Source organism: Phodopus roborovskii, unplaced genomic scaffold, assembly GCF_943737965.1.
Source record: "Phodopus roborovskii unplaced genomic scaffold, PHOROB, whole genome shotgun sequence".
In the NCBI taxonomy this organism is placed as follows: Eukaryota; Metazoa; Chordata; class Mammalia; order Rodentia; family Cricetidae; genus Phodopus; species Phodopus roborovskii.
The window spans coordinates 20,561,752-20,579,431 of record NW_026126460.1 but is presented as its reverse complement, the minus strand read 5'-3'; the positions used below and the strand labels follow the sequence as shown (position 1 = coordinate 20,579,431).

Below are 17,680 nucleotides of genomic sequence, written 5' to 3'. Positions count from 1 at the left end.
GGGGATTGGGAATACACTTCAGTAGAATAGCACATGCCTATTATGATGAAGTCCTATGCTTTATCCCTGGCATTCTCAGCTACATGGCTAGTTCAAGGCCAGCACTCACTACATGAGACCCTGTCCCAAAGAAAATAAGTGAAGGATCAAAGATGATTTAAGACAGCAAGACAGAAAAGTAGGTCCTAACAGCATGTGAAGGATTTTTTTTTTTCTTTTGCCACCTAGAAGAAGGAAACAGGCATATTGGTTTCAAACAATTGGGCCGACAGCTAATGTGGCTAGGAGTGGAGTTCTTATTTATCCTATTGTTCATCTTTTTTTAACCCAATGCAGTGGGTTAACCCCTTAGGAAATGGCAAGGCTGTAAGCACAGCTAGATAATAAAAGCTCATTTCCTGCAGCAAATAAGGAAAGCATCAGGGGTAATTTTAAAGACAGTATTCTCCCCAGGGAAATGAAGAGCTTTTTATTAGAGTGAACTATGCATCTTTTTTTATATGCATCTTTATATAGGAAAGGCTCATTACATGTTGAAGTGAGCACATCCTTGAGCATGCCCAGCTCATTTCCCTCACTCCCTCTTTTCTGCCCATCCCCCCTTTCAAATAGTCCCTTCTTTTATGTATTAGACACACACATGTGCATATACACACTCTGTATATGTGAGTGTTCATGTGTGTACATACCCATTCATGAATGGGTATGTAGAACTCAGAGAGCAACTGTATTACTATTTTCTATTACTATGATGAAACACCATAACCAAGTGGTGTTTGTTGTTTTGTTTGAGACAGGATTTCTCAGTGTAGCCCTGGCTGCCCTAGAACTTGATCTGTAGACCAGGCTGCCCTTGAACTCAGAGATCTGCCCATGGAGTACTGGATTAAAGGCATGGGCCACCGCCATCTGGCTATGCAACAAGCATTTTGTTAATAGGACCATCTCCCCAGTCCCTAATATTAGCTCTAAATTCAACAAATGAGAGAAAATATATGAAGTTTTCTGTATCTGATGCCTTTGGCTTAACAATAATAACAACCTCTAGTTCCATCCATTTACTGACATAACTACAACTATCTTTAGAATAATTGAGTAAAACTTCATTTTGTGTATGTTCTCCATTTTCTTTATCCATCTGGGCTGGTTCCATGATTTGCCTCAGTGAATAGTGCTGTAGTTAACATTAGAGGTTGTGCTATCTACTCTTTTGTCAACCTGACACAGCTAGAGTCATCTAAGAGTGTACCTCAGCTGACATCTCAGCTACCTCCTTAATAGTGGGGTGTGGCTAGCCTGTTGGGCATTTTCTTAGTGATTGATGAGAAATCCCTGTCTAGAAAGAAGAAAGGAAAAAGGGAGGGAGGGAGGGAAGGAAAGGAAGGTCTTCTCTGCCCAGCCATTTCAAAAAATTCATCTCTGGAAAAACATTTTAACGTATGTGTATAGGTGTGTACCTGCTTATATGTATTTGTGCATGTCTGCAATACACACTGTATGCTTAGAGTGTGTGCTCTCAGAGGCCAGAAGAGGACATCAAATCCTTGGGGAATTAGAGTTACACATTAGTGAACTGCCACATGGATGCTGGGAGCTGAACCTAGGTCCCCTGCAAGAACAGCCTTCTAAGCTGCTTAATAATTCTCCAGCCATGTCCCACTTCCATACAGCAGGGCACAGGGATCTTGTTTCATAGGGTTGTCCATTACCCTGTTTGGTGAAGAGACTGTCTTTTCTCCAAAACATGTCTTTGGCAACTTGAAAATTATGTCCATGTAGTCACATGATTATATTTTTGGGTTCTCTATTTTATTTATTTTGCTTTTTGAGTCTGTTCAGCTTTGTAGACCAGGCTGGCCTCACACTCACAGAGATCCGACTGCCTCTGCTGCCCAAGTGCTGGGATTAAAGGCGTGTGCCACCACTGTCCAGCCTGGGTTCTCTATTCTATTACATTGATTTACGTTTTTGGTTGGTTTTCATTGGAATTTGTAGATCACATTAGGTAATAGTCATTTTCACTATGTTAATTATACCAGTTTTTGAGCAACGGAGTGAAGGAGACCCTTACATGCTAGGGGAGGTGCTTCCTGCTGGACCCCGGATTAGTCACAAACACTACATCCAAACACCTGTTTTCACTGAGAGCCTTTATTAATCATAGCAGAAGTTAATGTGGCTGCTTTCTGACTCAAGCAGAAACACTGGAGTGAATGGCCTTGCTGGTGTAATTTTTTTTTTTTTTATATGTACATTGGTATTTGGCCTGTATGTCTGTGTGAGGGAGTTGAATCAACTGGAACTGGAGTTACAGTTGTGAGCTGCCATGTGGATGCTGGGAATTGAACCTGGATCTTCTGGGAAGAGCAGACAATGCTCTTAACTGCTGAGCCATTTCTCCAGCCCCAACAGCTGTAATTTTTAAAAGGAGAAAAATGGGAGGTCTGTGTTAGAATGGGTTAGGATGCCTGTGATAAAGGAGATAGAGGATAAGGGAGAAGGGGAAGGAGGCAAGGGAAAGGGGGAAGGGATATTTTCCCCAAGGGAACAAAGGATTGCCTCTGGATAGAGAGGAGACAGATGTGACACACAGGCAAATGGCAGTTTACACAGGTAAAAACCCCATGTTAGGATGAGGTGTTTAATTTTAATTGGGCATGTTAATTAGGTGAACCAAAGGAGGCTTCTGATTACCAGACTTTGGTTGTCCGCCTCAGGGGGGGAAGTGGCCATAAGTCCTTGGTGGCTAGCTTTGGGAATGTAATCTAATGGTTTTTAGGAAGAGAATAGGGGAGAAGGGTGAGGCCTGCCAGAGCCATACTTGCCACAATCAAGATGGCCAGACTCCTTTCAGGGAGGCCTTCACATCTTCTAGTATCTTCAGCTGTTTTTCAGTGTCTTGAAGTTTTCATTGTACAGATCTTTTGAAGAGGCTTTTTTTTTTCCCCCTTCAATGTGTCTTTCTGGTATAATTTTTTTTTTTTTTTTAAATTGGGTGTCTGTAGGTGCATGGGTTATCTGGGCCTTCTGTTCAATTCATGATCTACATGCTTACTTTTGTGCCAGTATCAGGATATTTTGGTTCCTATTTAGTCAAGGCAGACAGAAGGCAGTTACTGTGATTATGAGCACTTTTCAGACTGTAGCTCTACTACCTGGGTGAGTCTCCCACTCTTTAGTCAGTGGTTCCAGCCTTCCTAATGCTGTGAATCTTTCATACTTTCATGTTGTAGAGAGCCCCCAACCTTACAATTATTTTTGTTGTTACTTCATAGCTGTAATCTTGCTGTTATGAATCATAATGTAAAATATCTTGAGATATGGATGCCTGATATGTGACCCCTAAAGGGGTTGTGACATACAGCTTTAGAGCAAGGAAAGGTTTATGGGGTTTATTCCTCCTCCCAAATACCCCATTCTATGTCTGCTCCTCAACTTTTACAAAGAATTGACCATTATTATTTTCTACTGTGGCATCACATTTCTGAAGAGAAATACCTACAATACATAAAGAACTTTGTAAATCAAATACTGACATTCCCAATGGGCCAATAAATAAGCAAATAAACTGAGAAGTTTTCAAAAAATGATTACAAATAGCTATATTAACTAACACTCAACTGGCTAATAAATACATAAAAGCTGTTCAATGTCCTTAACCATCAGAGAAATACAAATCAAAACTATGTTGAGATTGCATTTCATCCTGTCAGACTGGCTATTTTTGTTGTTGTTTTTTGAGACAGAGTTTCTTTGTGGCTTTGGAGGAACTAGTTATTGTAGACCAGGCTGGTCTCTAACTCGCAGAGAACTGCTTGCCTCTGCCTCCTCAGTGCTGGGATTAAAGGCGTGTGTTACCACCACCTGGCCAGATTGGCTATTAAGAAAACAAATGCCATTGAACATGTGGGGGAAGAGGAACACTTACACATTGCTGGTGGGATGTAGTTAGTGTAGACACTATGAAATAAATTCTAGTGAAACTAGAACTACCATATGGCCCAACTATACTCTTCCTGGGAAGACTCTTGGAAGAATCTAAACATACCACAGAGAGACCTACACATCTATGTGAATTATAGCAGAGCCAGTTGGGACTAGCCTACTAGTCCCAACACATATACACAATGGCATTTTACTCATCTATAAGGAATATAACTGTTGTCATCTGCAGGAAAATGGATGGAACAGGAGACCATGTTAAGCAAAATAAGCCAAGCTCAGAAAGGCAAATACCAAAACTGGGTGTGGTGGCACACACTTTTAATTACAATACTAAGGCAGGAGGATTGTTGCAAATTCAAGGCCAACCTGGGCTACCAAAGCAAAGCAAGGCAAAACAAACCCACCAAGAGCTTCAAGGGTTGAGGAGATGGCTCAATGGTTAAACACTGTTGCAGAGAACCCAAGCTGGTTCCCAGCACCCACCACAGGTGGCTCAGAACTGCCTGTAACTCCAGATGCAAAGAGAGATCTGACCGCTAAGGCCTCTGAGGACTTCTGCACTTATATGTACACATACAAATTAAATCACTGTATTTTTAAAAGAACCCTTCCCACAATGTTTTCTCACATCAGTGTAGCCTTTATTCAAAGTGCACACACACATACAACTTTCAGTGAAGAGGAAAGACACCAGGAGGAAGGAGATGGGGCAATGGGAGATAAATATGTATGATGAAAATGTCATGATAAAACCCATCACTTCCTATAACAAATAAACTAGTAAAAAGAGAATGAAGTACTGACTTGTTTTACAAAGTGAATGCTGAACTCATGCTAAGTCAAATAAACCAGATACTTAAGATCACAGTTCTATTTATGTAAAACAGAAAGGCTGATGATTACGGGGTAGGGAGAAAGGAGAGGGAAGGAGGAGCAACTGCTTAATGGGAAGAATTTGCTTTCAAGTTTAAAAAAATGTTCTAGATCCAGGGGAAGTGAAAGTTGTCCAATATTATGACCACTGAAATGTACACTTAAAATACTAAAATTTAACACATCAATTTCACTTCAATTATAAAATGCTGTCTACAAATGCACAAGTTTTACACAATTCAGTAAGTTTTAGCAAGCACGTCATCCACAAAAACAACACCCAAGAGTGTAGCGTTACTATCAACCCACGAGGTTTCTCCTTTACCATTGTTATGAAGGCAACCACCACTGCTTTCAGCACCCTTAGCTGAGTTACCCTCCAAATTTCAGTTAACTAACTATATAATATGCCTTCTTATGTCTGGCTTCTCTCAATGCTTTGGGTCACAGGTAGATATGCTGTCTTCATAAATTACTGGAAGAGTTCAATCATGATCAACATCTTATGCTTACCTAAGTCACATATGCAAGCTGCAATGGCTTTACCCATTCCAATGTCACAACTACCTTTCAATCTTAACTGTACTCCTGTTATCTCATTGTGACCATGGTTTTAATTTCTACATCTCATGAAATGGGTTGTGTGTGTGTGTGTGTGTTTTGTTTCTTGATCAGCTTTGGGCCAAGGAGTATGGCTCAGCTGCAGAACACTTGCCAGCACTGAAAAACGAAAAAAAAAAAAAAAAAAATTAAAAAGAAAATCAGCTTTATTTATTTACATATATATTCATTTTAACTGTACATTTTGAGGTCTGCTAACTATATGTAGTTGTTACGGTAACTACAATTAAGACAATTTCCAATGTGGCTCTTTACAACCAACCCCCCCACTCCCCTCCATCATCTATAGGCAGTCCTCAGCAATCCCTGCCTTCTATGACCATCAATTTCTAGAACAGAATCAGAGAGCATATATACTTGTTCCTGGCTTCTTTCACCTATCCCAGCTTTTCCTCTTATGTCGAAACAGCATATATTGAACAGATGTGCTAATTTGTTCTTGTAGTACTGCTGGTCATACAGGCTGCTCTACTTTTTAAACTACCAAACCGTCAATCAATGGGCCTGTGCATCCTTGCCAACAATTACAGGCATTCCAGCAATGACCAAGCATTTATTTTCAGACAGGCATTTCAAACTTTGAGCCTATTAGTGTATGTTTTACTTGGGCCTCTGGCAGGTGATAGGGTTATAAACTTTCAAGCTAATTATCTTGATCAAAACCACAGCTTTAATCTCCCATGGGCAGAATCAAAGCAGTCAATGTAGGGGTTGATTCTAGAACCTGCCTGATATCAAAGCACACAGATGTTTCAATCCCTTAGGTAAATGGAGTAACACTTGCCAAATTTAACCTGCACATATCCTCTGGTGGACTTCAAATGGGGTCTAGATTAAACTATCATACTCAATACAATGGAAATGTCATGCAAATACTTGTACTGATTAGGAACATCAATAAAACAAGTTGGGCCCTGCCAGACACAGCCACCACCACCACCACAGGCCTGAGAACATCTGCTGAGCTGACGCAGCTCTGCCCTGCAACCCCTGGCACTGACACTGATTGCTATTCCAACAGAGAAGTAGTTTGGTAATCATTTCAATTTTTAGATTTTTTTGAAATCTGCACTGAGGCACTTTTTTTTTTTAGATGCTTTACCCCCAATTTAATTCCCATACTACATCTAAGAGACTGATATGCCCGGCAACTAAACTGAAATTTAGAAGATATAGAAGCACTTCAAATGTTCACTTCTCCTGTGATAGTAATTGCCGGTATTCTAAATCTCAGCACATTCTGATGGTTAAGGCACAAATGGGTCTTAGAATGCTGCACTATTAATCCCGCTGTGGTCTCTCACTCACATAAGAAATCCGCTAAGACCAACCTAAGACTGCTCCTACTGATTTGATGCTGATGGAGGGAGGTCAAATGATTCACACAGGTCCTCCAGGATGACAGAGGAATGTTTCAGGCTAAGCATTGCTGGAGAGGCTGGATCAAAATCCCAAGTGACAAGATACAGCTCTCTAAAAACCATCACTCCCAGGCCCAAAGCAAACTACACAGTGGAGCAATAATCAGAGGGAGACTTCGGTACTAGCAAGAAGCCAACAGGGGAAGCTCTCTAGTAACCTTTGGCCATCACCTTACTCCAGGTAACTAAATTCAGCTGAAGAACATGGAAATCACTGTGTGTGGATTAACCTTTTCCACTGGCCCTCAACGATGTAGAATTGCTACAGAAGCCACCAAGAATGTTCTTTGGCTATGGTGCTAGGAAGTCACTTTCAGCGGAAGAGCTGCCACCCTGAGAGTAGACCTGAAGCAACACCATCCCATGGTATAGTTGCTAGGTCCACACAGCAGGCCCCTGGCTCCCACTTGACTCAGGATCTGTCTTCTGTGCTGTTGTCTTAGACATCAGGAATGCACTCACCCTTGTTATTCTTTGTCAGTCATGGTTCTTGGGATAACCAAATTACCAATTCACACACATATCCATATTACTTTATACTCCCCTCCGTTGGACCCTTGTATTGTGTAAAGATGAAACTGGACAAGAGAGATTCCTGCTGGAATGCTAACATTCAAAGGAATAATGAAAATTGTGTTTGGTGAACACTAGGTGAAGGGAAAGTGTCTAGACACTGTTCTGGCATTTTCTGGGAAATCTCTATAGCTGTTCCCCATCCTTCAAGGAAAGGCTTTATTGGCTTGCCTCTACTTCCTAAATTCTGGGATTAAGGACATGAGCCACCATGCTGTTTCAAGAGAAGAGTTTTACATTTCTTGCACAGAACAGTCCATAGTCCTTTTGTTTGGTTTACATTTTCACAACCCTGCAGGGTAAGTCTCATGTTCATGTTATAATGAAAAAGACTGTATTTCATTCCTTGTCTCAGGTGCCTTTGCTTCTGTTCTTCTAGAGGCTGGCTAAGTTCTTAACTGGGAAAACAACAGATGCATTCTATTAATATGTATTCAACTACACTTCCAAATTAAAATCCCTCATTCAACTAAATGCTATCAATTGTTGACTAACCAATGCTAAAATATGCAGTGAAACAATTTATAAAAATTTTACTCTTAAGAATGAGAGGTAAGGTGATACAGAAACCTTATTTTTTCTCCCACTAACAAAACAGATCCATCAGCCTTCAAATGTAATGAATACAGTGTGTGGCTGGGCCCAACAACTTATAGACTATAGCATTTATGAGGCAGGTGTGGGTCACAAAGTGAGGTCAGAACACAAAACAAACCACCAGGCACTGCTCTCATTGAGGGGTCCCTAAGCCCCTCCCTCTGGTAGACCCCAGACTGCTGCAGTACTGGTCCTTCTCTGCAGTTGCAGGGTTGGAAACTGACTGTGATGGGGGATCCTCAGAGGCAGGGTGAGAAATTAAGTCCACTTTCAAGAAGTAAACTGGCTTAAACCAAAGACATGCATTAGATACAATGTTGAGTAGAGCCTACTTTCTCTGGGCAGACTATGACCCTTTGTCATGTGTGCCCTGGAATACTGTAACCAAGAGGACAAGAGGGTGTTGGCTGTTGATAACAGATTTTCCAGGATGGCCATGGACTCTCTCCCTCCTGCTGTGGACTGACTTTGAAGGCTTTTATTGTTGAACAGGAAGTACTGCCTAGAACTTTGCTATCCAGCTTTCTTCACAACTGTCAACAAAGCCTCAGGACTGACCGTAAGGCCTACCTACTCTGTGACCTTGAACCTAACCATGTCTCTCTTATCTTTCCAGGCTTTGTGCCAATTGGCCACAGGACTCTGAGAGCCACAAGAAAAGAGTCTTCCTCTTTCCAAAGCTCAGAAGAATGAGGACAAGACCAGGGTGAGACTGAGTTGCTGGGCTTCCAACCTGTTGTACAAAGGGCAAAGTTTGTTTATCAGACATAAAGCCAATTGGTTTCTTATATGTCCCACTGCTAGAAAAACTAGAGAAACTGCAGGTCCCAGGGAGGAGGGGAGTGCTAGGCTAGGAAAGACCGTTGTTCAAGTGAAACTCTCCTGCTTGGGCTTCCCTGGACTCTACTTCCCCACACTGGAGAGGACGGCAATGCTTCTGATTCAGGGGCCAGCATGCTTGGAGAGCTGTATGCAGTTAACTCTGTTTATTCAGTGTTCAGTGTTCACTGAGTCCAGAAGGGAGGTAGATTTAGCTGAGTATTAACTGTCAGAGATGAGAAGCCCGTCCTACAAGAACGACTGTTCAAACCCACCTACCAATGCACCAAATCCTGCTCAAAGCAAAACAGACTTCCTGTATTGAGGAGAAACAGCTCATTCCACCCTCCTCTACATAACCGTGACCAAAATATCTGGGATCCCTTACCGGAGTCCTGGAAGAGTCACAGAAAATGGAGGGCTACTGACTGGGTGGAACCTTAACTGCAGATATGTTATGGAGGTCACCCCAAGACCAAGATGCCAGGAAATGGGTGCAGCCTGTCATGGCTTCCCCTGCTTGTCTTTGAAGAACACTGGAGCTTTCTAAAAATGGCTCTTTAAGACAAGGATGTACAGGGGACAAAAGACTTAAGGAAATCAGGACCTTCAAGGAATTCCTCTCAATTACAGAACAAGAGACTTCTGTGTGTTTAGCATGTTTTCTCCTCTTGAGCAACAACTCAAGCCTTGCACCAGGGCCTCAAATAAATCACACATGGCTCTCAGAGTAGAAACCAAACCCTGCTTTATAAGGCTGCTTGGCCGTCACTGGCTGCTCTACTAAGACATGAGGCACCAGCCAGGCAGTGAGGTGACAGAGGGTGGAACCTTCCTCACCTTCTCCCCATCACCCCTTCAGCCCTCCAGAAGCCCGTATCTACAATAGAACCACTTCAAAAAAATACTCTGATGAGGGGCAAAGTGGAGGGGGTTAGAGGCTCAGGCTGATCAGCAGGTCGGTTCCCTTGAGGTAGCTGAGTGCTCCTGCGCAGGAGACCAGTCATAGGCTCACAGCCGTCAGGAGAGAGTCACTGGCTGACTGGGAAGCGGAGGAAGTAGAAAGTCTGGAACTCTGCCCCGAGTACTTGAGTAGAGGTAACACCTGGGGAGAGTGGTTGGACTCTTTGCTGATGTCCTCATTGTTCTTTGAGGATGAAGTCTTCCTGGATATGGGGGAAAGGCTAATTTGACTCTTCTTGGGCTTGGATACTGTCCCAACTTCAGAGGACAGCATGTTTCCCTCGGAACAGCTTTGCTTTCTGAAAGGAAAAACACAGCTGAAGCTAAGAATAACAAGTAATTTATGCCCCTAGAGTCTAAGGCAAGCACCCACAACATTATGGCTCTGTAGACTACTATATGAACATACTAATAGCCATAAAATACATTATTACTGTGGCAGTAAGAACTCAAGTGCAAGGACCAACTGGAGGAAAGGCCTCAGGATTTCCTACAGAAGGGACAGCTAAAAAGTGTCTGTGTCTGCAAATGGGTCTTTGCTGAGCATCCCACAAGTCACCAGGAAGAAGATACTGAGGCTGTATATTCTGACACTCCTACCAACCCCTAAGTGGAGAATTCCTTGTACTGTCATGGTCTGGGAAGAGAAAAGAAACTCCAACTCCCCAACTCAATAGCCCTCTCTCACTGAAGTAGCACTCACCTTGACTTGATGCGTTCTGATTTGTTGATGGCACTGGGTGTCCCATCACCCTTCGAGGCAGTCATGAGCGATGTTGGCAGAGACCACTATGAACAAAGAAAGCAGTGAGGTAAAAGGGTCCTAGGGTTCTTGCTCGGCTCTGCCACTCTGGGAACACAGGGCCTTCACCTGCCCTATGCTACATCATGGACTCAGGCAAATAACTCTTGGTTCTCTCCCAAAAGAGACAGAAAGTTAAGGCTACAGATCAATTTTTGACCCTCCAAAGGCAGGCATCCAGTTCTGTAAATAACTACATCCTTGAAAGGAGGACAAAGAGGTGGGGACTGAGAGAAGGGAGAGGTGGGTGCCCACTATGCCCATAAGCCAACCATAATGTACTTAGTGTGACAAGAAGCTTTGCCTTACACTGGCACACTTACCAGTGGAGCTGAGTCAGAGACTATCCCCGTGTGGAAGCCTTTGTAGCACCAATTCCGGAGCAGATCTACTCCTAGGACAAGATGAACTTAAAGTTGGGACTTAATAGGGAAGGAGCAATTGCTTACCTCCTTTCCAAAGAAACCTATCTCTTGGTCTAATGGGATTTAATCTCCTAAATATGGTCTCCTGTAAGCCAAAAAGGCATATCACCTTTGAGCTTGTTTCCATGGTACTTCTGTTCCCACTGGGTGGTGAGAATGTTGAAATATCGTGGCTGCTCAAAAAAACGAAGATAACGAGAAGAGATTCGAGAAGGAAAAATTCTTTCAAATTGACCACGACGAGAAAACTCATCTTCCATCTCGACCAGAACCCGAACATCATCTGGTGTCAAGACATCCAGCACAGAGGCATAGAAGTCCTGTGGCCCAAGGAATAGGAAGAAAGGCAATGTGTGTGACAGTGTAAGCCAGACACTGAGACAAGCAGCTGGGGTAGGGAGCAGAGCTCTGGGGCACTAGGTCTCCAGGACTCCTGTGGGACTCCCAATGTCACCCGATCTGAGGTGAGCCTCTTCCTGAATCCAATGGACTGATCTCCAGGGGAAAGACACTGCTGGCTAGAACCAAGGAACCATGTGGGCTTAGGTGGAAGAGTGAGCTATTGAGTCAAGGCTGGTGCCCAGCAACTCAGATTTGGCAGCCTATGCTTACCTTTTTCACATCCAGGCCCCACATTTATTTTGAGAAGCTCAAACCTCCTGGGTCTTCCAATGGCTCTCAGGAAAGGAAGTCCATAGGGTTAAATGTGATGGTTCTCACAAGAGTGAGCTAAGATAGCACAAGTAGATGGTGACAACCATCTACTTTCCCAGAAAGATGCAGGTGCCAACAAACCTCTGCATATTATATCACAAGATCCTACTTTTTTGGTAGGAAACTCTGATCTAGACAGGAAAAGCTCATCTTCCTGGCGCCTCTGACGTTTGACCGAGGGCTGTTGCTGCAGGGAAAATAAATCTCCTACCTGGTCAGGAATTTTCTGTGTCAGGTAATAGGCTTTCTTCATCTTCTGTGCAGTATAATGCTCTGGAGTCATTTGACATTTGTCCCTAGGAGAGCTTGGCAGGCTAAGACAGAGATGAACAAAAAGCAACAGGCAGGTCAGCAGCTTCTTGTGCTGAGAAAATATGGAGAGAAAATCCAGTGCAAGACTCCTTCCCAAGCACAGATGAAGACACATGGAGATGCTTGTCCCTTCAACACATCACTCTAAAGTATACTCCATTCAAATAGCTTGTCATCTAAAACCAAGTACCACGAGATAACTGAAAGAGGCAGGCACACCAATTTGACAAAAAGAAGCCTGGAGTAAGCCTGATTATTGGATGCTTCAGTTAACACACATGGCTGGGGAACCCTGGGCTAGACACTTAATTTCTGGTACTTCAGTTTCATTATCCATGTCATCATGATCACTTTATCATTAATTTGGGTTTTCTTTTTTTTTTTTTTTTTTTGTTCTATTTTGTTTTTTTTAACTTTTTGAGACAGAGTCTAAGTCTGAAACTCAAGATGGCTAGGAACTCATTATGTAGTTCAAAGCTAGCATTAAATACATGTCAACCCTCCTGCCTTCTTACTTATGGGATTATAAATATGGGCCACTACATGGTTAATGTCACTGTTGAGACATAAAAATGGCTAGCAGGATAGTGGGATGGTAAGGGTGTTTGCCACCAAGCCTGAAGACCTGAGTTCACCTCCTGGAATCTATATGTATCTGGTACCCCAAGAAATTTTTTCCCAAAGGAGCTTGAGAAAGTTCCAACTTGATTAAAAAAAAAAAAAAAAAAAAAAGTAGTCATTTTCCTTTTCTCTGGCAAAAGGAACCTGTGGCTCTTCTACTAATATAAGACTGTGGTGCCTACTGACTTGTCAAGGTAAATGCTAGCCTCTAGGTTCTCTGAGTGTCTGTTCAAAAGCCCCATTCCAGCTCAAAAACTCCTTTTCTCCCATTCTCACTAAAGTCATCCCCTTTCATCCAGAGTGGTTTTTCTTTCCTGAACCCACTTTTCATTCTTTTGGAGCCAAAATCCTAGGAGCGGCATAAATGGGCTACCTTCCAATGGACTTGGCTACCTCAAGCCAAGCTCCTGATCTGATTCTAAGGTATGTACAAATTAATTATTTCTGCTGGCTTTTGCCGCCCACTATATTTGGCCTCGTTCCAAATTCTAGAGTCTACCTCTCCTCTCTTGGTCTCTTTGGCTCCTGGAGATTGCTATGCCCACAGGCCAATGTCTCTCTAGGGGGTAAGTATTACCACAGAGCAGCCTGCTTTGTTTACTATTACTATAAAACCCTCACCAGTGTGTCAGGAAGCTCCTGTCACCACCCCTTAAGCTCCATTCACAAGGACAAGGGACACCTTTCCTCTGATTTGGAACAACTCTCATTGACAAGTTTCCCATTCTGCTTGGGGACATACCAGATGGAAATTTTTGTCACAATGACATTTTAAACACCTCAGTTCAGCTAGCTTTCTCTCATCTGCCTCTAGGAACTGCAATTCCGCCTGCAGTCCCACTAGGCTACCTCTTGGCTCCCACTTGCTGCCTACTCTGCTCGATATCTTCCTTAAGTCCACCTAGACCTCTCCTTCCTCAGGCAGCACTCCTTCCACAGCGTCTCCAGGCCCAGGCCCGAGCACATCCTGTCTACAAGCTCTCTCTTGGAGCTTACAGTAACTCTCCTGTTTATAGAACATTTGTTTACACTGTGAAGATTTGTCTTTGCCAGGGCACCTTAAGAAAAAAGGTTACTAGCCAATAGGTAGGCAGGAAGAGGTTAGATGGGACTTTCAAGGACAGAGAGGAATCTGGGAAGAAGAGAGGTAGTCGCCAGCCAGACAGGAAGAGCAGACAGGAAATGCAAGTTAGAAAAGAGGTAACGCCTCATGGCAAAACAGATTTTAAAATGTGGGTTAATTTAAGTTATAAGAGATAGCTGAGACAAGCCTAAAGTAAAGATCAAGCTTTCATAACTAATAATAAGTTTGTGCATCATTATTTGTGGGTTGGCGGTCCAAAGATAGTCTGACAAGAAAGCTTGCTGCACCCAACATGGGGCCATGTATATCCATCCACATAAGACCTGAGAAAGCTTAAAAAAAAAAAAAGTTCAGAACACAGAGTCAAATTTGGCTTCCTGGTGACCAGTCTCTTGGATAAGCTCAGAATATAGAAGCAGGGTTCTTTTAAAAGGCCCTGCTGTGCAGCAGAGCACTTGAAAAGTCAGCCCACTAGGTAAAAACGCCTACTGCTGGTACATGCTGACACAAGACTGTGTCGGTCACAGAACTGAGGGGGGTGGAACCAGCCACCAGGGCCACAGGTAGCCTAGCCATTTAAGGTTTGTCTCCCATGGTCAGAGAAGACTATAGGCACATAGTAAAGTGGTCCAGACCAAGAAAAACTTTAAATAAATGCAGTAAAAAAATAAATAAAAAAAAAATAAAATGGGTATAGTCATAAAAAAGTTTAAAAAGCCATGTAAAGATGGAAATACACAAAGTATCTGGATTCTCTATGGTGCTTTCCTGACTTTGAATCTTTTAAATGCTAATGTACAAAAATAAGTTGCTGAGAGACAGTGGATTGTGGAAACAGCTAAACTAAATGAACCTATATATTTTAAGAATGTCTTAGCTTCAAAATGGAAGTCAGGAAATGAGTTGTGTTGCGGAATAGGTTATGTCTTTGTTTCCACAGGAAACAAAAAGTTATGGTCTTCTTCAAAATTAATAATCAGATTGGGGAAAGACCTGAAAATCTTGGCTATAGACATGAAGATAAAAAAAAAAAAAAAACAAGAAAGACTACAGAATAGGCAACATATATGCTGATCCCTCTACTATGGTAACAGCTCTGAGACTGGATGAGACATAATGAATCTTATTGGCTACAGAGTCCTTATGATAGCTTGGTTATGGACTTATGAAGTTGACAAATGCTTTTTACCTCTTCAAACACACACACACACACAAATCACCTTTAGCTGATTTGTGCACTTTGCACATTCCATCCTTGTTTTAATGCAGATATATTACCTTTAAAAAATTGTGTTTTCACAAAAAAAAAAAAAAAAAAAAAAAAGGACCAGACACAATAAAGACAAGTACCCAGATGATCCAGCCTCTTAGAATGCCTCTGTTGTAGTTTCTTCAAAATTATGCATCCAGAACAACTTCAAAGCTGCTAGCTGAAATGGTCCAGCCTCAGATTTTCCAGTCAAGATAAGTACTACACTTTCCCATCACAGAGAGAATAAATAAGAAATAATAGAGCTAGCTCTCCCAGGACTTGACCATTATTCCCAATGTTCTCAGGGTCCCCTAAAGATGCCAGTACCCCCAGACAATAGAAAGCAGTCTAGAAAACATGACCCCCACATTCCCAAGAGGTGGGTGGGTTTTGGATGTTTGGTGGGTTATGGATGTTTGTCATCATTTAGGGGGGTTGGTTGTAAATTGTTACTAGTCATAGTAAGGGAGGAAATCAAGCAAGGGAGGTTAGAATGAAGGATCTCTTTCTGGAAAATAGGCAGGAATATAGGAATGCTAGGATAAAAAGTAGATTATTGAATCTACTTTAAACTAAAAAGCAACTTATTAATCTCAAATATTTCACATTAATATGGTATTGAACCTATGCAACTCATTTAACAATGTAAATTTCTAGTCCTTGAAAGTTACTATTACAAACTATTTAGAATAATTAACAAATACAGGTTTATAGCCATCAAACAACCAAATTTGTGGCCATGTTTAGTGTATTTTCAAGGTCAAACAGATATATTTTAGATAGACTGATGGTCTTTTGAACACTTCAGAGATCTACAGAATATGGCATTTAAGATGTTTTAACAATATAAGACTTTTAAGACTTTCATGACAGTGAGACACATCTGCTCCTAGCAGTACCAATTTACTTCAAAAAAGGATGATGGACACCAAAGGAACTCCATATATAGTTTATTGTGGCAAAAGTGGCTGCCGGGCAAGAAACTGCCCTTGCCTCAACTGCTGACAGTATGCTGTCCAAGTTGGACAAGCAGGATACAAAAGAAGGCAACTGCCGAACTTTGCCAGGACAAGATGAGAGGGACAGTCCTTAAAAAATTTCTTGTTTCACAAGAGTCTATCAGATATTCTAAGCCTGCAGGTCAAAGATGGATGCCCCAACATTGCAAAGGAACCTTGGGTGACTGTCCAGGCAACCAGTTGTTTCTGTCATTTCTATAGTTTTGGAAGTTACTTGCTCTGCACTTCCTGTTTACTCAGGTAATAGTATATCCATCTTGGGTCTCTGATGGAGTTGAAGACTAAATAGATATCATTACAGTTTTCCTTGTTACCAAATTCAGAAAAGAAACTCACAAAAGAGGTATAAAGTACACAAGGTTGAGAAACATAAAAGCCTGTTTATCTAAGAAAAGGTTTTAAGGTCTAAAAAGATTTTTTTACGATGGTAATACAAGTTATGGTAGAAAGTGGTTTAGGTATAAAACTTTGGACTCACTTAGACAGGATAGATGATATAGTGCTTGCCTCAAATTTGCCAAATACAAATGAACTAGATATTGTGGTAATTGTCCTTATTTTATTTATAATTTTACCATGCTAGAGTTAAAACCTTCCCTTTTTATGTAGACAATACCTGATAATTGTTCTTATTATATATTTATTATACATAGTTTTACTGTGTTAGAGTTAAAACAGAAGCTTTTTATTTAGAAGAAAAGGGAGAAATGTCGTGGAATATTTATTTACACTGAATATTTGTCTTTGCCAAGGTGCCTTCTGATTGGTTTAAGAAAGAGCTGAATGGCCAACAGCTAGGTAGGACTTCCAAGGCAGCAAGAATTCTGGGAAGAAACGCATAATCACCAGCCAGAGAGATGAGACAGGAATTGAAAGATGAAAGAGAAATAATGCCACACAGCAGAACATAAGTTAAAAAATATGGGTTAATCTTAAGTTATAAGAGCTAGTTGAGACAAGTCTAAGCAAAAGGCTAAGCTTTCATAACTAGTAAGTCTCTGGGTCATTATTTGCAGTCTGGCAGTCCAAAGATAGTCTGACAAGAAAGAAAGCTTGCTACACTTTCCGCCTGTGGAATTTCATTTTACAACCTCCCATCTCTCTTTCCTGGACTACAAACAACCTGGCCTCAATACAGATCAATAGCCAAAGATTGTACACTCGATTTTCAAATTCTCTCATATGGTAACAACTTCTGCCACTGCACAAAGAAATAATATCAAAACTGCTTACACCTTAACTTGCTCTGCTGTATACCTCCAAGTCTTTTATCTTTAAGGTTTTTCTACTTCCCACTTAAAAATCTTTTATTTCTATTATTTCCCTAAGACTATGCTGTAAACTCAAGATTTTTTTTTTAAAGATTTATTTACTATGTATATAGAGTTGTGACCACACATATGCCTGCATGACAGGAGAGGGCACCAGATCTCATTACAGATGGCTGTGAGCCACCATGTGGTTGCTGGGAACTGAACTCAGGACCTCTGGAAGAATAGTCATTGCTCTTACCTCTGAGCCATCTCTCTAGCCCTAAAGTCAAGATTTTTAAGTTCATTGGATATGATTTAAAAAAAAATTATAAAAGTCTTTATCCAATTTTGGCTTAAAACATAAGAAAAGGCTTATAGCTTTTGTG

At 41.6% G+C, this 17,680-nt stretch overlaps 1 protein-coding gene across 3 annotated transcripts in view; it reads right to left on the bottom strand.

The window, feature by feature from the left end:
• Positions 1 to 7,886: 7,886 nt before the first annotated feature.
• Ttll4 (tubulin tyrosine ligase like 4) overlaps positions 7,887 to 17,680 on the bottom strand; it is a 40,741-nt gene continuing 30,947 nt past the window's right edge. For all 3 annotated transcript variants that reach the window (XM_051190478.1, XM_051190479.1, XM_051190480.1), the window contains 5 exons: positions 11,965 to 12,067; positions 11,149 to 11,359; positions 10,938 to 11,008; positions 10,516 to 10,601; positions 7,887 to 10,111 (listed from right to left, as the gene is read on the bottom strand). In XM_051190478.1, the coding sequence (XP_051046435.1) occupies positions 9,853 to 10,111; positions 10,516 to 10,601; positions 10,938 to 11,008; positions 11,149 to 11,359; positions 11,965 to 12,067 (730 nt within the window). In that variant the 3' untranslated portion in view covers positions 7,887 to 9,852. The remainder of the gene's footprint in view (positions 10,112 to 10,515; positions 10,602 to 10,937; positions 11,009 to 11,148; positions 11,360 to 11,964; positions 12,068 to 17,680) is intronic.